This window comes from Pelmatolapia mariae, linkage group LG12 (genome assembly GCF_036321145.2).
Source record: "Pelmatolapia mariae isolate MD_Pm_ZW linkage group LG12, Pm_UMD_F_2, whole genome shotgun sequence".
Lineage (NCBI taxonomy): Eukaryota > Metazoa > Chordata > Actinopteri > Cichliformes > Cichlidae > Pelmatolapia > Pelmatolapia mariae.
The window spans coordinates 29,179,674-29,200,302 of record NC_086237.1 but is presented as its reverse complement, the minus strand read 5'-3'; the positions used below and the strand labels follow the sequence as shown (position 1 = coordinate 29,200,302).

The window sequence follows — 20,629 nt, the reverse complement described above, 5'->3', positions numbered from 1 at the left end:
TAGTTAGTACATTGGATGGATAGCCTGATAGAAGAGTTCGTGGTTGGCAAAAAAAAACAAAACAACCTCAAACTCAAAAAGAGTGCATAAAAAATTAAAAAGATTGTAATTGTCTGTAGTGGCTTTCTTTAAGTACAAACTCTGGCAAGAAACACCTAAGTATTAATGAACAGGCAGCTAAATCCACTCAAAATCTGCTTACTAATAATGTTCTTTGTTGACGAAATATGTATTATGTCTCTTACAGGGTGCCGTAGCTGAGCCGGCTAAGCTATGTAGCTGTTTTGTGGCTAATAACAGATCGCTGCTAGTAGCTTTTTTCCTAATGATTAGACACGCAAAATAAAGACTCAAAGCGGGCAAGTGTCAGCAACCAAGCAAAGTGAGTTAATTTTCATTGGTTTAGTTTGCTGTGGAAATGTTAACACTGTCAGTCTCACCCAAGTTTAAATATTAGCTCATTGTTAGCTGTTTGTTAGAATAGAGCAGAATTCATAACAGATTTTACATGTAACCAAGTAGTTTCAGTTACATGTAAAATCTGTTATGAGTTAAAGTCTATTCTAACCGAAAGCTGCAGCGATACTTTTGACAGTGTCCCTGAAACGATTGCGTTTCTGTTCAGTCATTAATAGCTTTGTATTAAAATATCCTTAAGTGGTGAAAAAGTGGCGGTGTTCTCTGTTTAGTTATTTTCCTACAAGAAACAGAGAGACATTAATTTGGCTGTTTTAGATCATACCTTGAAAACAATCAGAATAGTTGTTGATAACTGTTTTTGACTCAGCTATCGGTGAACTGTTATTAATTCTGATTGTTTCGACTGTCTTAATAATGATTGTACGAGTTGAAGTTATTTATCCATTAAACGTCTGGTCAGAGAGAAAAAAAATCATACATCATTATTTATCAGTACCACAGACGTTCAGTTCAAGTCAGTTCAGTTTATAAAGCGCTAAATCAAAACAAAAGTTGTCTTAAGACGCATTGTATTGTAAGGTAAAAACCCCGCAATAATACAGAGAAATCAGAGAAAACCCCAACAATCATATGACCCCCTATGAACAAGGGCTTTGGCGGCAGTGGGAAGGAAAACTTCCCTTTTAACAGGAAGAAACCTCAGTGGAACCAGGCTCAGAGAGGGGCGGCCATTTGCCACGACCTGTTGGGGTTGAGTTGATGAACATAGGACAAAAACATGCTGTGGAAGAGAGACAGAGGTTAATAATAATTAATAATTAAATGCAGATAGGTCTATTAACACATAGTGAGTGAAAAAGGTGACTGAAGAAGAAACACTGAATGTATCATGGGAATCCCCCAGCAGCCTAGACCTATTGCAGCGTAACTAAGGGAGGATTTAGTCACCTGATCCAACCCTAACTATATGCTTTATCAAAAAGGAAAGTTTTAAGCCTAATCTTAATAGTAGAAAGGATGTATGTCTCCCAAATCCAAACTGGAAGCCGGTTCCACAGAAGAGGGGCCTGAAAGCTGAAGGCTGTGTCTCCCATTCTAATGTATAGTGATGTAAGACAGAGAAGCCGTTTGATGGAGAAGTATAGAGAAGGTCAGAACGATCTGCACTCATAGTCCACGTGGACTATGATGTTTGGACAAGGAGTAGTTATATCAGATTAACAGGTCAGGTTGAGCTATTTAAAGACGTGAGGCTGAGATCCTTTGGACATGTGCAGAGGAAGGATAGTGGATATACTGGACAAAGTATACTGAAGATGAAACACACAGGATGAAAAGAGGAAGACCACAGACAAGGTTCTTGATGTAGTAAAATAGCACATGCAGAGGGTTGGCGTGATAGTGAAGGATGCTAGAGATGGGGTGACAAGGCACGTGGTCCAGCATACAACCTCTAAAGGGAGCAGTTGAAAGAAAATGATGAAGAAGAAATGTTTGTCTTTCCCTTTAATAAATTAATTAACTGCTAAATCATGTGTCTTATTGTTAACTGACTAATGATTTCAGTTCTATCTTGGAGGCAGTCAGAAATGAATTATTGAATTCAATTGAAATACAGCTCAAACATATGTGCAAATCAGGGTCTTGCCTCTTCATCATAGTAAATACTTACTACATAATAATATTGCAAAGGCTCATCTCCTTGAAAACACTGAGAGTTGAGCTTCACATATAAGGAAACTGCTGGGATTGTTGGGAATTGCAATGACGTATGACTTTAAATGTTAAATAGCCTCTTCTTAAAGAACAAACACGTGCTGTTGTTGTGCTTAATGTTAGTGCATGCAAAGTTCAGACTCTTTTGCTAAATGTCCATTTTATGTTATTATAATGAAAAATTAAGCTCAGGTCATTCAACTTGGTGTTAAAAATCGTTACTGAGAGATCATTATGAGGTGGAAGTGTAAACACAGCAAATATATGTTTACCTTCTGAGTTGGCATTCATGAGCTCTATTCACTAAATGGCCCATTTTGCTGTGACCTATAAGTTTTGTGTAAGTGACGTCAGAAAACGTTCATAACTACAAACTGTTTCTCTTTACAGATTGGAGAGTATGGTTGTGAATCTCTGCTTGCCACATTTTCACACGACAGCTCATTGTAACAAGGTGAGATATGTTTTATAGACCTGCCACATAAAGGTACCCTCCCCTCCCCTCCTTTCTTTTTTTATTTAACTATTTTATTTTTTGTTTTTTAAAGTCCAAGAAAAGGCTTGATATGTTTTTAGACGAGCAGTTCAAAGCAGCGCAGACAGACGCAAAATGACACAGGAAGTGGAGGACAGTGATGTAAAAATAAATAAAAAACCGGTGAGATAAAGTGCTGTGTGGGAGACTGAATCACAACCGTCCTTGTGTTCTTTTCATTGGTATTTTTTAATCCGATCATGGCTGTCTTTTTCATCACACTAAGAGGATTTAAAAAATGAACGTTATCACCTTCAAGAAAACTGTTTGTTTTTGGGGGTTTTTTTACTCCACATGTGCCTTATTTATGTCTTTTACATCGCCTGTTCTCATTTCATATGAGCTTTCCATGTTTAACCTTGTGATGACTCTTTTGTAAGCATGTGAGGCATGTGTACTGTAATTGTTTTCAAATTTTCTCATATCTGCTGTCAGTTCGATTCAGTTTTATTTCTATAGTGCTAAATCACAACAGTCGCCTCAAGGAGCAGTCAATCATACATTACTATAACATAATGTAGCTTTTCTCTGTACATTTTTTATTTCAAGCTTTCACTGAAAAACACTGATACCAGTTTAATTTTCTTCTCCAGCTGTGCGCAGATGGCTATGATGTCACAAATCTTGTATCAGCTGACCCTGCCCTCCGCAGACGTGGCTTTAAGCTGGAATATTTCCTTCGTCCACCTGTACAGGTAAGATTTCACTGTCATACTTTGGAACTTGACACTCAGCATTTTTTCCTAAAATGTGTATATGTCTCATTAAATAATAGGTACCAGTAGAAATAGTATTTGGTACTAAAAAAAAGTACCACTACCTTTTATTTAAATAATAAACAGGGAATTTGGGGAAAATGTGCAGGTCAGGAAGACACTGAGGAAGAGTAGCTATTCTTTCTCATGTATTATATTTTATCTATGTTTTTTTGTTTGTTTTGTCATCTTTTTGACTGTATTTTTGTTTCCAAACATTAATTATGTTGATGGGGCTGAACACGGATATCCAACTGTAAAGTTTATTTTTATTCTTGTTACAAGCTTAAACCTGAATGCAGTAGGTGTTCTAAAGAGGTCTTAATATGCTTCCCTTTCCTTAAGTCTGTTATATCATCTCTTTTGTTCATTTGAAAGCTCTGGAGGTTATTTTTTTTCCTCATAGAAAACACCGCTCACTGACTGAGCACCCAAAGTGTATTTGTGCCAAAAGCCAAAAATGCAACAAAAGGGTAAAAAGCCAAAAATGGCATTTAAAAGGAAACTCAAATTTACTAAATGTGTGTACACACCTGCATGTATTGTTCCCTTCATGAATCACGCTTCAATAGGAAATGTGTGTTCAGCCTCTTTATGCATAGAAATCGAGATTAGTAGTTCTTACCATCATGTTTTTCTCTGGCAGCGATGGTACATTTGTATGTTTAAAGCAGTCAGTTTAATCAAAAACTTTCCCACATTGTTGCAATGAACTGTGGTATTCTCCACTGTGGGATGTCATATGAATATGATTTATTTATTTGAGTTTTTATGGAGAACATATCCTGTATTTTGATGAGGATTCATAATACATTGTAAGAGTCACATTTAAAAAAAACTAGGTATGATTATTATAGTAATGTGTTTATATCTGTACCTTACACATTTTTCTTCTGTTCCTTTAAGGTGACATTGAAGTTCGGCTTCCAGGTGGAGCTGTGTAGGGTGGATGTGGAGTTGTGGCCCTGGGGTATGGACAGGGGACAGGCTTGCAAGAGACTGGAGATCAGCACCAGTTCTGATCCATTACCTTCGACACGCACCAAAGATTTTCCACAAAAGAAGCAGATACAGAGGCAGGCGAAAGATCAGAATGCAGCGAATAGACGAGAACTTCGAAACCATGAGAGTAAATCTCAACAGAGTAATGGCCACCAGTGGAGTCTTCAGGCCCAGCAGTGGAGTGAAGTGACTCCAGGTGAGCCTCAGCAAAGAGGCTGCATGTTCAAACATCAGACAAACACAGAATCCAGCAGTTCTGAGCCAGAGTTTAAACTGGTGGCTCGTTGCGAACTAAAGGAGGAAACCAAAGTCTGTTTCACACGTTCAAATTTTTGCCCCAGGGCCCCGTTTCTGTCCTCGCCTCCTCCACAACCTGCGAACTGTCTGCAAGAGGAGCTATGGAGCCGAGGTTTGCTCTCGCTCGGGGCTGTGACAAAGCTTCGTGTAACCATGCCTTATGGTGGTGCAGCATCATCTCTGGGGCTGAAATCTTTGACTGTGTGGGGACAACCTGCTCGCAGCTGCCCTGCAGAAGAAGTGGAGAGGATCAAAAAAGTCCACGAGGCCAGTGAAAGACGGCTACAACAGCCTGCATTTTTTGCACCCCCTATCAGACAAAGCAAGCAGGGACTGCAAGAACCTCCAAGGTATTTGTGTAATTTCACAAGTAGTAGAACTAATTATCAGGCTGTCACATCTATACTGTCTATACTGTTGGTTTTATAGATTATGTAAGTATTGATGTGTGCCAATATGTCGTTTACTTTGGTAGTCATTCCATCCCAGAAGAATTCCTTGATCCACTCACACAGGAAGTGATGATGCTACCTATGCTGCTGCCCAGTGGTGTATCAGTGGACAACTCCACTCTGGAAGAGTACCAGAAGAGGGAAGCCACTTGGGGTAGACCCCCAAACGACCCTTTCACCGGTGTACCATTCACTTCAACTTCCCAACCTCTTCCTAACCCCCAACTGAAAAGTCGCATTGACCACTTCCTGTTGCAGAAAGGAATGACGAGGAGGGATGGGATGTTGGGGAGAGGAGTTACAGGAGAGAATACACAGGCCTCAAGACTTCTAGCCTCCAAAGTACACGAACAGTCTCAGAGCTCTCTGTGCCTCAGTAAAAGCTCAAACAGTGGTGCTGCTGAATATAATGCTGACACCAGAATCACAAACAGGACTGTGAAGATAGAAGATGCAGGGTCAGGACCTTTGTCAGATAATAAAAATCACACATCTGATGCTGAGCCTTTAAGTACAGGTAATAAATCAGCATTAGACAGGAGAAAGAAACGAGATCTGAGTGAGATTTCCAAAGAATCCAAGGACACATTGACACCAGAGAGGGAACTCCAAACAAAAAAAGTAAAAAGTGATGGAGTTTCTGGTGAGTATAACATGTAAACATCCAAACCAGGGGTGTCAAACATAAGGCCCAGGGACCAGAATTGGCCCAATCCAGCCAATTGGATGGCTTTTGAAACATGTAGTTAAACTTCTTTTCTGGAGTTTTACTGGTTTGGCCCATTTAAGATCAAAGTATGTGGCCCGACATGTAAAATGAGTTTGACATCCCTGATCTAAACCATATCCATGCCATTTTTTCAGTTTGTCTTGATTGTTGACTTCTCTGCTGTCTTCATGTTTGCTTCCTCATTGTGCACCTTCAGTTCCGAGCTGCAGCTCCCACGAGCAGCGTTTGTCTGCTAGTCTGGATGAGGCCCTCTTCTCTGCCCTGCAGGGCCGGCCCTCCTTCACTTCAAATTTGCCCCAGAAGCGGGTTAGTCCTGACTCTGAAACACTGAATACCACCCAACAGCGCCAGAATTCAGGCTTCCCGAGCAGTTCTACAGGTAGGATTTGCACCCTCTGATACATTTGAGTAAATATTATTCCCAAAGTATATGACTGTTGAAATATAATAAAGAAATCTGGAGAAGGTGTTTAGAAAGTTTGTTTTTGGTGTAGTCAGTTTTGATTCACGTCAGTTAGAAATAAAAGGTATAAAATCATACATAGAAATTTCTCTGACCACTTCACTGCTGCTTACCTGTGTTCTGAATAAGTTCCACAAACTCAATTTTGTATCATTACAGTGGAGAAATAAATACTGAAAAAACAAACCTTGAGCCTATGTTCAAGTTTAAAGCACCAGTGAAGTGGGAGAAATGCAAGTGTTCAGTTTTACTAGATATATTTGTAACATAAGAGCCAGATGTCTACTGTTTCCCTGCTGATCATTGCCACAAACGACAAAACAACCATGGTGTTAACTTTCTAGAGTGCTGTCACGCTTTCTCATTAAATGCTTAACCAGAGTTGCATTTACATTCTTTAAATGTTTTTCTGTATTGCTTTCCCTTTGTAAAGCACTCTGAGTGACCTTATATCCAAATCAGTTTGACTTAATTTAAATTGGTTTAATATAATAAACAGTGCCCCAAATGCTACCTGGCTACAGAACATTGCTTAAAATTTTATGGCGGAAGTATTTAAAGTTTATTTGAAATTAAGTGACTATTAAGTGATTCTCCCCCGCCCCATCTTTGCTTAATAGGTGAGAAGATGTGCTCTGCGTGTTCCTGTTCTGTGTCCGTTTACTCCACCTCAGCATCATCCGTCTACCGTCTGAGCTGTGGTCACTTGCTCTGCCGCAGCTGCGTGCAGAAGGAAGCCAATCCTCTGAGGTCGGCCACTACATCAACATCCAAACGTATCGTGTGCCCAACCTGCCAACATCCCACCCCACGCGATCTCATCACGCGGGTGCATCACTAACATAGCATAAGAATCCAACCGACACTTACAAATTGAAGACATGATTGTATTCCAGATGTTTAAGTAAAAAGAAAAAATTTGCAGCTGGAAATTCGGGATTCTATTTATGGACCGTTAACTTTTCTTGACAGTACCTTTATCACCCTTTTTGTAAGCATGACATCTTTACACTGTAAGTCTATTTGTCACGTTATAACTGCTGTTTTCACAACCACTCCTGTTAAATTGTCTGTTTCTCATTTGTTGTTTTATTGTATTATTTTGTATATTTTTGCTCACGTGGATTAAAGATACTTCAGATCCAGCAGTGAATTGTATTTCTTCACATCTTCTTGCACTTATATTGTCACAATATCAGATCACACAGGCCTGTTTTATTAATCTCCACAGATCAGGAAAGGACATCTCTGAAAGCAAAGACCTTTGCAAATATTGTAAAAAATATAGTGTGGATAAAGTCCTGTTATTTATCTCCTCCACCCCCTCTTTCTTTCTTTTCATCGAGCGCTGAAGTGTACTTGCAGCCTTGGGTCTGCAGTCTTTGTGCGGATGCATTTGACTAGGCACGTAGAAAAGGTTTGGGCACAGAAGCAGGAGACCAAAAGAATTTAAGTGGAAATTGAGTCCAACCAAGGTTATGTGGTCATTGTGAAGAAGGAGACAGTGTCGTATTCAGCTGGCCTCCTGATGTCATGTGTTCTTTGTCCTTATCTCTGTTCCTTGCCTTGTTTTGCTGTCTTAAATGGGTGAATGCAGGCAGAAGATGGAATAATAAGAACTTCCAGACACATCATGTACTAGTTTTAAATATATTTATGTGATAATAACAATAACCTTTATGTTGGTATTTCAGGTAGTATGAAATACTGACTCACACTAGATTACATTAGGTTTCAGGCTTCTTTTTAAGGAGCAGTTTTACATTAGGAGGCTGCACCTCCTTGCCCACGTGTTCTTTCTCTACCCTCTGAACTCTTGAAGCTAATTACCTTTTACAAGCCTGAGTTATTGTGCACAAAAGGGTTAAACGGAGAAATGCGAGGCAAACAGTATTCAGTTGGTGTTCACCATCACAAATAGCATAATCTGTATGTTGCTTTCCTTGACAGTATTAAGCTTAATCAAGGTCGTGATCCTGTATCCGCTCAGTAAGAGAAAAGACAGGAGTCAGTTCTGCATGTGAAATGAAGACATGGGCTTCACTGTTTCCGATACAAGTGGTGGTTAAAGTGTTTAAATGATACTGAATCAGACTGTATTAGTCAAAGCCACTGACTTTATACACTTATTAGACAAAAACTTTGCTTATGTTGTGAACTCTTATTGTTTGTAAACTTTTCTTATTATACACCTTATTAGAGGTATCAAGACATTTCTGCAGAAGACTAAAACTGCCATAATTGCAAGTAAACATGTGACTTAATAGATCAGTTATTATACCACTAAATGAATGAAAACATACTAAGAAAATTAATATTGGCATTGATAAATGTGAAAAATGTATTCTCTCTGGAAATTCTTCACTGGAAACAATCATTTACTTTTAACAGAAAATTTCTTAGGTACACTCTGTGAGTACCAGGTGCCATGTCGTCACATGTTTTAAGGTTTTATTTGTCATATACAGGAAATAATGGCACATTACCAGTAATGAAATTCTTAGGCTCAGAGCCCTCTCAATATTGCACATAAGTAATACCTAGATATAAATAAGAAAAAGTATAAAAATAAAGAAAATATATATTTATAAAAAAAAAGACTACAATAAATAAATACAGAATACTGCAATACTGCAGCAGCTGTAGTGCAGAGGTAGTGGTATATAAAAGTACAGTGTGTATAATGATTGTGCAAAATAAACTGTCCAATATTTCAGCAGTTCAGTAGCCTGATGACTTGTGGGTAGAGACTTCATCCCTTCATAAAGGGATGGACATGGTCAGCAGCAATACTCAAATAGGCTGTGGCATTTAAATATTGCTCAACTGGTGCCGAAGGGCCCAAATTGTGCCAGAACAATGTCCCTTACACCACCACATGAAAAAACAGCCAGGATGGAGCTACATTTACATGTTGTTTATCTCTAATTATGATCCAATAATCAGTAGAAATCGAGAGTCATCATATCAGGAAACATTTCTCCACTTTCCTGTTCTCAGCTGACAAGAGTAGGACCCGGTGTGGTCTTCTGCATCTGTTGTGCTTACAGAGGTGCTCTTCTGCATACCTTGCGTTTAATCAACTCTAATTTGAATTCTTGCTGCTTCCCTATCAGCTCAAGCCAGTCTGGCTATTTTCCTCTCACATTTGGTGCCAATTTCCCTCGGGATGAATAAAGTAGTATCAATCAATCAATCAATCAATCAACATGGCATTTTCACCCAGAGAACTCCTGCTCACTGGAGCTCACTATTTTCACTTATTGGATCATTCTCTGTAAACCTAGAGATAGTTGTAAAAAAAAAAAAATACACAGAAATTTTTGTAAAGTAAAATAAATACATGACAGAGTATTTATTGTTGATACTTTCATGTATTTAATGACATACATTTTTCACTAAGTCTTAGTTATGTCTCTATTTTTGATTTTGGCACTTTAGGGCCTCCTATAGTCCTGTTTGTCTGGGTCTCGGTGTTCGAGCTACTTCCTGTTTTATTTTGATAGTTCTTGTCTCTTGTGTATTGTGTTCAGTGCTGCGTCTCCTGTCTCGTTATGTCCTATTTCTTCCTGCTGTGGTCCCATTTGTTTCCACTCCCCTGATCACCCCTCAGCATATTTATTGTCTCTGTTTTCCTCTGTCAGAGCGTCTGTTCGCATACCCCTGTGTCTCCATGTTCCTATTTTTGCAGTTTATGTTTTCACGAAAGTTTGCTTTTCTTATTTTTGTACCGTTTTGCCAAACGCCCTGAATAAACTGCTCGCCTTCTGTTAAAGCCGGTGTCTGCGTTTGAGTCCTCTCTTTGCTCCAGTCAATCTGCTGCCGCAGATCATGAGAGAAATGTTTGAAAGTAAATTCTGTTAAACTTTTTCTTTCACATTTGGAGTACTGTAAAGTTTAATGAGATAACATTTTGGATTCACTGAAGGATGAGCTTTGAATGCTGTGACTCTAATTAAAGAGCTCCACACCTGAACCTGCAGCCTTTGATGCTCAGTTTTGCCATTTCTCATTTAACTGCTGATTAGTATAACAACAGCTAATAGGAGAGATGCAACCCCGAGCATGCAACAAGACGCTGAATGGAATAATCAAGGTGTAATATGTTTATTTGAAAATGCTACTCTGGTTAGGATCATTACACCCACTAGTTTTACATTAAATCTGGAACATAATTTGTGTGACCTCTGTTGTCATGATGCTACCACATTTGTCTTAATCTAAAAGTGAAAACTACACACTACAGTGATGAACTGTGCATGATCATTAAATGTTCTTCATTATTCCCCCTCATTGCGGTTAATTTGGGCTAATAAATTGTTCGCAAACTCCAATTAGTTGTTCATGTTTTGCCGTTTTCAGTGTGTCAGTCAAAGCGGGGGGTGAAATTATTCAAAGTTATTACAAATAGGCGCAGTGCTGAATACAGAAATTGTATCTTCTGCTGTCGTGTCTGTTTTTGTGTAGATTTGTTAGATGGCACACATCCGATGCAGAGCCACATCTGTGGCGACCTCTCGCGCACGCGTCGCGCGCACGCTGGTGGCCTTCGGGCGCGCATCCCTGAGGAGAGAGCGCAACGGGGACGAAAGTGACGTCAGGAATCAATCGCTTTGTCAAACATGTCCATCTGCTTATAAGTGAGAAATGACAGCAGTACCAGACAGACATCCACACCGGCGGAGGACACACAGGTGCAGCGCGGCGCTCACTCCAAACCGACAGCGATGCCTCACTCCTTGTTCCCCCTGTGCGTCCTAGGACTCCTTGCGTTCTCCTCCGCCTGCTACATCCAGAACTGCCCCCGAGGAGGGAAGCGAGCGCTGACTGAGACTGGAATCAGACAGGTGAGCTTTGATCTTTCTGCAGCATGCTTATTCTTTAACTGGCTGTGTTTGATTCTAAATTGCCTTTAGCCTATAACATTAGAAATATAACCAATAGAGAAAAACGGTCCAGCAATTCACAAAATTAAAGGAATGTTTAAATCATACAGATAAAAAAATTATGGAAAGGTTTAAAAAAAATAACACAAACTCAACTGAACCTTTTTTTAAAGGCATAAATTAGATATTACTCATGTAGTTTAAAAATACTGATTTACAGTGCGAGACGGTAGGAAAGAAGATGGTTGTGACTTATTTCACAGGCTCATATTGCTATAATTCTTCAGCTGAGGCAATGCAATGAATGCTGATTTTCTTGAATACGAGATGGAAAAGAATGTGAAAGTATCATTGGTCTTGTAATATATATAATATAACAGAAAATAATATCGCTAAATTCAATTTCATTCTCCTCCAGTGCAAGTCTTGTGGCCCTGGAGACAGGGGCCGCTGCTTTGGCCCCAGTATCTGCTGTGGGGACGGTTTCGGCTGCCTGCTTGGCTCCCCAGAAACTGCTCACTGTGTGGAGGAGAACTACCTGCTCACCCCCTGCCAGGCAGGAGGGAGATCCTGTGGGTCTGAGGGAGGCCACTGCGCTGCTTCTGGACTCTGCTGCAATTCTGGTACGAACTGGTCTGATTGATTGACATGTTGACATGTAAGATATGAACTTCATTTCTTATTTTTGTTGTTTTCAGAGGGCTGTATGGTGGACTCTGACTGCCTGGGAGAGACAGAGGCCACAGATCCAGTCCACGGCTCTGCAAGAAGCTCACCAACAGAGCTGCTGATGCGTCTTCTCCATGTGGCTGCCAGAGGACAGAATGAGTACTGATATTTTATGTGTGGGCGTCCATCTGCTGCTCAAGACCTGGAACTGCAACAGAAATGAAGTTCATCCATGTTCCACTATAAGCCTTGGGATCTGAACTCTGAACAATTTAAATTTTCTCAGTTCTTTTACTGTTTCTTGAAGTGTCTTTCTGATTAGCTGGGCTAAAAATACAAGGGGAGAAGAACCACATTAATTAATAGGAAAACATTAGGTTTCATGTGTGCTCCCACCTAAAAAAAATGTATATACTAATGCACATACTGTAAACAAAGTTTATTCGCTATAAGAAGACACCCGAGAGCTCCAATTTCAAACCTGAGATATAGTAGAGCACATTGTAAATAAGTCAGAGGTTAAAGATTACAGTTGATACAGGCATCCAGGTAAAACAGCAGAATGTCAATGCTTGATCAGTTGCTTCTTGTGTAGTAGAAATATTGTTGTATATTAAAAATGGGAGAAACAATACAGAATGAAAGAATGCCAAAAAGGCTCTTCTGATTCCTCATTTCCCAGATTACGCTTGAGTGTGAGAAAGAAAGCGACAGTCAAAGGAACCACCACAATAACCACAGAGTAATCAGGAATGGTAATTGCTGTGATTTGATCAGTTTCGATCAAAACTGTTTTGCACACAGATTAGCTGCTCAAGGAATTACATAAACTGACTGCATTGACGCATTCATATCCTCCAACCATATAACTCAGCACTGTGTACCAACATGTATAATTTGCGTAGATGAAAGATACTATCAGACTCCCGTCTGTGTGAATGCTAATTTGCTGCCAAATCTGTATTTGCTGGCAGTTTGTCTGCACTGTTTTTCAATTCAGTTGGCACTAGATGCAGGACCTCCCAGATTTTGACAGTTATATTCTTTGATTGACTCAATACCTGTGTGACACGTCAAAAATCCTAAACTTTTGGAAAGTCATTTTATGTGTGACTCATCTTGTGCTCCACGCTGTGAAGGAGACGCCTCAAAACCCACAGATACATATAGACCTGTTGCCAATTCCCCAGGTTTCAGACCCCGGCCACTGTGACACCATGATGACAAAACAGCTTGCAGCTGTTTTGGTAGCACAAGGGGAACTTACGCGTGGTTGGCAATGTCATGCACTGTCACCTCACAGCAAGAAGATGATTGGTTCAAATATCAGTCGGGGCCTTTCTGTGTGGAGTATGTGTGTTCTCCCTGTGCCTGCGTGGATTTCCTCCAGATACTCCAGCCTCCTCCCACAGTTTAAAGACATGTCTGTTAGGTTAAAGTACAATACTAAATTGGCCATGGAACTGACACGAATAAAGTGCTTCAAGAGTGTAAAATAAAGTGCTGCGTGAATGTGTGGATAGACCCTTATCTTTAGCTAGTTCCACACATTCTCATTCGTGGTTAACAAATGATGTATTTTGAAGACTTTGGTTACTGAACACTGTTTTCATTAGCTAAACAGAGGAGTCACACTAGACTACAGAGGCTTATCTTTAAAACCAAAGCAAATCCTCCAAATCTCATTCACGGAACAAAACATGTCAGAGAGATTCAAACCTCAGTCAATACATCTATGTAACAAAGGCAAAGACAGTTGGGAAGCAAGATCCCATAAATCATAAAGTCCTGCGATTCAAAGGCCTTAGGTGGTATTGGGGAGCTGTTAGCCGTTGGATCAAAAGTACAAATCAAGCTCAAACATCCTACAGACACCGTTTTTATTTGTCAGTTATGACTCCTACTGACTTACCAATGTTCCCACCTTTAAAATAAACTGCCAAGAAGTCACTCATTGACATTGGTGCAACCAGAAGAATTCCTTTCAGCATTATGTTTTTCTTTTTTTTTTCTCAGTAATTATACTGTATGCTTGCACGCTCAGTTAAATTGCACAACACGTAAGAATTGAAAACCACACCTGGGTACACAACGAACCTTGGCTCTAAAGAGGTTGGAAAACCGGACGACACTTTTAAAATGACTTAACCGTGCATTTATTTATTTATTTATTTATTTGTGTGCCCAAAAGTCGAGTTCATCGACACAATCTTGCTCATGCGCATTCATTAAAGGGTAAAAAGTGTCAAGTTTCCTTCATGATCAGTACTTCAAAGTGCCACTTGAACTCTTAACAACAAAATGAATCAGTTATTAAATGTTATTACCGAGCTTTGCGCTAATCGCACATCCTAATTTGTCCCCAGACTTGAAAAATATCCCTGAAAAGACTGAAATCTGACGTTCTTTGTGTTCTAATTTGACCTTTAACAGTGAACTGTATTGAATGTTGACTCTGGGTGTGTCATCCTTTTTTTTTTTTAAATTTCATATCAATCAGTCAAGTAAGATTCTGTTCAAAGAGTGGTGATTAAACCTGTCAGAGCCTGCCTTGGCGCATCATACCTGTATTTATGAGCACTGACTGTTTGAACAAAGAGTTAGGCTGGAAACGAAAGTAACTTTTCTTTTCGCAAATACTTTACTAATACCAATACTATACTAATACCCTTTCAATGCACTTTAATTACCGAGTTCCATTCAAAGAGACGCTAGCAGATGTTCACATGTGCTTCTCTGAACCTTCGTGGGTGTGTGCACAGGCATGTGCAGGACCTCTGTGTCAGTATTTAAACACCAAAGACAGGCTACCTCCCCACACTTGCTCTGCCATCATGGATGTGAAAGTTGGGTTTGTGATTGTTTGTCTGTGCACTTTGGCCATCACCTCCAGTGAAGGTAAGGACACTCAGGTCAAATACATTTGGCAAAATCAAGGAGACATTTGGACTGAATATGCACTGATTTATACATCAGGTGCATCCAAAATAAGTAAATAAATTGACACTTAGAGCTCTTTTGTGTGTGCAGGTGTGTGATTACCACATTCCTCCTAAAGTTTAGAAATGATGAAAACACTTGTCTGTTTTTTCAATAATTTTAGTGTTCATACAGTGTTTTTAAAGACATTTTGTACAATGCTTCTTATCTGTTTAACAATGACCACTGTTACATGACATGAAACGTTTAATCCTGTTAAGTTTTATGAGGCTCCATAAAAACATACATTACATTTGGTCATAATCTCACCTTACAGCTGGAATTCCAAAATGCTGCATGAATACAAAGAGTGACATCCGGCCACGAATACTGATGAACGTTCAAAGATGGGAGATGCAGGAAAGCAACAGTGCCTGTGACATCCAAGCACTTGTGTAAGTGTTGAAAACTATTTTTCCAAAAGGTTACAGGTAATTTTGTAGTTATTACATGATCATTCATGTAATCATGCATTCCTCAGCTGCACAGTTTCAGTTAAATAATGATCAGGAATCAAACTGTAAGCTAATACCTTTTACTTCAGGTTACATTAATATTTGTATTTAATTGTTTTTCCTTGTGCATCCACAGCCTGTATGTAAAGAACTTCAAAAAGCCAGTATGCGCTCATCCCAATTTGAAGCGAAAACTGAAGACCATTCTGAAAATAAAGGACCAGATAGCACGCCAACGTCCTTCCTAGGACAAGGAGCAAAAGAAACGTCTTCTCCAGATGTTCCTGTATCATGTTTCCCACGAAAGGTGTTTTTCAGAGTTTTTATTATGTAATAATTATCATTTAGTTCCACCTCAGCTGCCTGCAGCAACATTGCTTACATGTTAAGGCATTAGTACAGTAATATCACATTACTTCTGCTACTATACTTTAGTTTTACATTGACAGATACCATCCTACTTCTGAGTAGCTACTTTAAGTGTATGATGCTGTATGTAAGAAAAAAATATAGGTTTGCATGTAATAGAATATGAAGTAATGGAGTATTTTTTACAGTGTACTAAAACTTTTTAAACTGTTTAATGATGCAACTATATCTTGTACCACTGCGCTGATGCAAATAGTTTTTTTTTTAAAAAAAACACTGTAAAGTGTGATGTCTATTTTTCTTTTACTTTGTTTTCTATTAATCTGCAAATATATAGTAGTTAAGATCATCAAGCCATCATTAGACTACCAGCACGCAGCTTGATAGTGTAGTAGTTAACACAGTTGCTTGGCAAAAGAAGGGCTGCTGGTTCAGTTCCAACTAGAGACAAGGTTGTGTCAGGAAGGTCTCTGTCAAATCAAAAATGTTGTACTACCTGGTGTCATGACCTTTTGTGACAAGTAGCTTCCATGTTATGCTTAAATAAAATTGCATCATGGTAGCAAAGCTGCTTTTGCCAACAACATTCAGTCATTTCGGGAAGTGTCTTTCGTAAATGTTGGTTGCAGGAAAGCATTCCTTGAGAAATCCCTTTAAAAAGGAAACTGGCCTCTGCTATTCACTTATATTGAAGCTCTGGAAAAATATGACCTACTCCAAATAGTTTCCACTAACATTAGATGGTTAAAAATAGCAAACATTATTGTTAAAATGTATTTTGCATACTAGAGGTATTTGAAAAAATGTTAAAAAAAAAAAAAAAAGAAGAAGAAGAAGAAGAAGAAGAAGAAAAACACCAACCACACACTGTGGTGTGTTACTATAGCTCACTTAGTTGAGCTGTTCTAAAGGTGCCGCAGGGGCCTGGAGCCATGTCTGGCCCAGACCCGTTCCTGCATGTCACTGCTGCTGTCTAGTCCTCCAAAAAAGAAAAAGGTGCACGAGATTCCTTTTAACCTTTTAAAAGTGACCCATATTCTTTCTTACTTCTTTGTGTGGCATTCATTTTCTCTAATTCGATATCCATGAGTCAGATTCTGTTTAAATAATGGTTATTACACATGTCTGAACTTGTCTTAGTGGACAATACATTAGCCTGCTGTTCACTGATAGTTTAGGCACAGAGGTAAAAGTGAAAGTAAGATAAATTTTTACAAAGCATTCGAGTACTGTCCAATAAACTTTATATTTATCTTTACCACTGTTATGATTTTGGCAACATGATTTTTTCAAAGAGCTACTGACTGGTTAAAGTACATGTTCACACACGTCTCAGTGTTGGTGGGTGGGTGCACAGATATGTGTCAGTATTTAAACACCAAGGACACGTTTCCTCCCCACACTTGCTCTGCCATCATGGATGTGAAAGTTGTCCTTGTGATTGTTTGTCTGTGCATTTTGGCCATCACCTCCAGTGAAGGTAAGGACACTCAGAGCAAACACACATGCAAAAACCAAGAGAGCACTGGCGCTTCACAGATCATACATTGAGTACATCCTAAATAAATAAATGAGCTCACATTTAAAGCTGTTTTGGGAGAAAAGTGCATGTGTGTGGCAAGCACATTAATCCTGAAGTTAAGATAAGATGAATATAGTTGTCTGTTTTGGCCTGAAATTATTCCAATAAAAAATCCAATAAAAATTTGTTTCAGCATGTTAACGTTCAGCTGACTCATCTGCTCGGTTTAACCACAACCACCATTGCACAATACAAAATGTTGAACTCTGTTCTGTTTCATGGTGTTCCAAAAAACGCGCTCTGCTCTCGGGAAAAAAGTAGACGTCAATAACTGGTCTGTAAAAGTTGAATGTTTAGACTAAGTGGGGGGGGGGGTCTCTTTTTGGAGCAATGTTACTAAGGGCGCACATCCTCAGAGTAACTATCATGGAAGAAAATGATCTCTATATAGGTCTTTTAATCAAAGAAAACATAATGTAATTTCCATATTTTGGTTTTAATCTCACGTTACAGCTGGAATTCCAAAATGCTGCTTATATACAAAGAAAAAAATCCGGCCACGGACACTGAGGAACGTTAAAAGATGGGAGATGCAGAAAAACGACGGGGCATGTGAAATCAAAGCACTTGTGTAAGTGTTAAAATTACTCATCTGATCAGTTTAACCACAGGTTACGGGTAATCTTGATCATCACATGATCATCAATAACATAACATGCACTGCTAATCTCTACTGTATGAATTTTATAATGATCAAGACTGATCAAGAAATAAACTTTGTCACCAGATTCTATCTCTATTTGATCTTACTCGGAGTTACATAAATATTTGTGTTATTATCTTAAACTGAAACATAATCGTGTTTTCTTGTGCATCCACAGGCTGTACGTAAAGGGCTATGAAAAGCCAATATGTGCTCATCCTAGTGAGCTCCCAAGACTGATAAGGATCACGATAAAAAGACCATAGGGTGTGGAACAGAAACTCTCTTCTCCAGAAATCTTCATATCATCTGGTGTTTTCAACAGTTTTCAAGAGCCTTCATGTAATTGTTTTCTTTTATTTTGATCTTAAAGGCAGCTATCTGCTACTGTAACTCTGTTGCTAAGAAACTTTGCATGTAGTCAGGTACATTTTAGAGGTATTACTATTATTTTATATTCTGATGTTTTACCCAAATACCATATAGATGTCATCACTTTTCATGAATTGCTATTACTAAAGGTACACGAGTCAGTTAGATTTGTCTCCATCTCAGCTGCCTGTAAGACTACTGCTTACACGTTAAGACATTTATAGTGATGGTGTGTAACATAGAATCCAGCATTGACAGATATCATTCTCGGGCATTTCATTGGGTATTTTTGTAGTATTGTATCCATTTTTAAACTGTTCAGTCCTCCAGGTATATCTTGTTCTACTCCATTTATACAAACAGAATAAAAAAAGTCACAGTGAGGTGTGCTGTATTTTTTTCTTTTACTTTATATACACATACAAAGAGCAGTCAAGATTGTCCAGTCATAGTGAAACTACAAGCAGAGAGATATTATGATAACAAAGCTGATGATATTCAATCATTTCAGATACGCAGCAACATCAAAAGTTTAATGGGCAGGATATGGACCAAAATAATCTTGAAGTGCAGCTTTAATGTGGAATACTTTAAAGTATTAAAAAAGCACAAAACAAAGGCAACAGTGAACAGAGGGAGACTCATACAATATAAACACACGAGGTGATGAGGGAAATGGGAAACAGGTGAAAACACAGCTGAAGACAATTAACCTAATGAATCTGGACGCAAGACACGGAAAACAACTGGTGTCAAAATAAACCAGGAAGCAACAAATACAGTTAGAACACGCAATACAAGACAACTTTACACAATATGAAACACTGGGTAGGACGGGCAACTCCAAAATGAAAGGGTCTAAATAATCCCCCAAACACCAGAACTCTAATGATAAACAAAACCATAAAAGTACAGAGAAAAGCAATGTAGACACCAAGGTCTTTGTTAAGTAAATGTTTCTTTGCGGCTAAAGCAAAAACCTCAGTAACTTGCATTCACTAATATTAAAGCAATGAGAAAAGACGAAATACTGCAAATAGCTTCTAGTACCATTAGACATTTAAGAAAGAAATGACCAAGTGGTTATCGTGAAAATGTATTTTGCATATTTGAGCTATCTAAAAATGCTGTTGGGATTGTAACTACGGTTTCACAGAAAAGAAAGTAAAAAGAGTGAGACGTATTAAAAGTGACAATTGTTCTTTCGTGACTGTTGGCTCTACTTGTGTTTTCATTCCATACACATCAGTTCAACAGGATTCTGTTTGAAGAGTGGTTATTGGACCTGTTAGAGCCTGTTAGAGTCTGAGTCAAGCACACCGGTAACTGACAGCACTAACAATTTAAACAAGACATCGGGCTGAAAGTGAACAGAACACTTCATTAATTTTTTTTATTAAGTATGGCAGTCATTTAATAACCTTTTGATATTTATATTACTATTACTGTTTTTTATGTTTAGGCATCGTGTTTCATTCAAAGAGCTTCTTACTGGTTAAAGCACATGTTCACACACTCCCTTCTGAGAGTTGGTGGGTGGATGCACAGGTACGCTTTGTTGTCAGTATTTAAACATCAAGGGCACGTTGTCTCCCCACAGTTGCTCTGCCATCATGGATGTGAAAATTGTCTTTTTGATTGTTTGTCTGTGCGCCTTGGCCATCACCTCCACTGAAGGTAAGGACACTCAGAGCAAACACACATGCTGAAAAGCACCAGCACTGTACAGATTATACTTCAGGTACATCCTAAATAAGAAGTTAACATTTAAAGATTTTTTCTGAGAGAACTGCAATGATAACTACTCCTCCTGGGATTTAGACAAGATGATGATGCATGTGCGCTTTAGCACAGCTGGGTTTTTGGAGGGTTTTTTCAGGAACTTCATCCAGCTGATTTAAAGCATAAAATTATTCCAGTAAAAATCTGTTTCAGAAAGTTAACTTTAAGCTGACCCATCTGATCAGTTTAACCACAAAGACTATTGCACAAAACAAAAAGCCTAGCCCTGTTCGGTTTTATGATATATATATATATATATATATATATACTTTGATAAAAATACAAAAACTAGACATATATAAACTTTTTATAAAAGTGTAATACTCTAAGTTTTTTTGTTTGAGTTTTTTTGGAGAACTGTTAGAATGGACACACAATTATTCTAAAATAATCTTTTTGTCTTTTTCTTTCATTTTTTATACTATGTCAGTTTTATACTTTTTAAAATTCTTAAATTTGGTCTTAATCTCACATTACAGCTGGCATCCCAAGATGCTGCATGAAAGTAATCAAAAAAATCAG

At 38.6% G+C, this 20,629-nt stretch overlaps 3 protein-coding genes across 3 annotated transcripts; all 3 read left to right on the top strand.

The window, feature by feature from the left end:
• Positions 1-258: 258 nt before the first annotated feature.
• On the top strand, positions 259-7,487 carry ubox5 (U-box domain containing 5). Its single transcript, XM_063489723.1, has 7 exons — positions 259-382; positions 2,527-2,590; positions 3,265-3,366; positions 4,333-5,075; positions 5,201-5,820; positions 6,104-6,286; positions 6,991-7,487. The coding sequence occupies exons 2-7, from the start codon at positions 2,537-2,539 to the stop codon at positions 7,209-7,211; spliced, it is 1,923 nt and encodes a 640-aa protein (XP_063345793.1). The 5' UTR covers positions 259-382; positions 2,527-2,536; the 3' UTR covers positions 7,212-7,487.
• A 3,592-nt stretch (positions 7,488-11,079) lies between these two features.
• avp (arginine vasopressin) lies at positions 11,080-12,091 on the top strand. Its single transcript, XM_063489691.1, has 3 exons — positions 11,080-11,217; positions 11,675-11,879; positions 11,955-12,091. Exons 1-3 carry the CDS (start codon positions 11,098-11,100, stop codon positions 12,089-12,091), a joined length of 462 nt encoding a protein of 153 aa, XP_063345761.1. The 5' UTR covers positions 11,080-11,097.
• Positions 12,092-14,759: 2,668 nt separating this feature from the next.
• Positions 14,760-15,607, top strand: ccl27a (chemokine (C-C motif) ligand 27a). The gene is made up of 3 exons (XM_063490417.1): positions 14,760-14,823; positions 15,182-15,299; positions 15,496-15,607. The coding sequence occupies exons 1-3, from the start codon at positions 14,760-14,762 to the stop codon at positions 15,605-15,607; spliced, it is 294 nt and encodes a 97-aa protein (XP_063346487.1).
• The last annotated feature ends 5,022 nt before the right edge of the window (positions 15,608-20,629 follow it).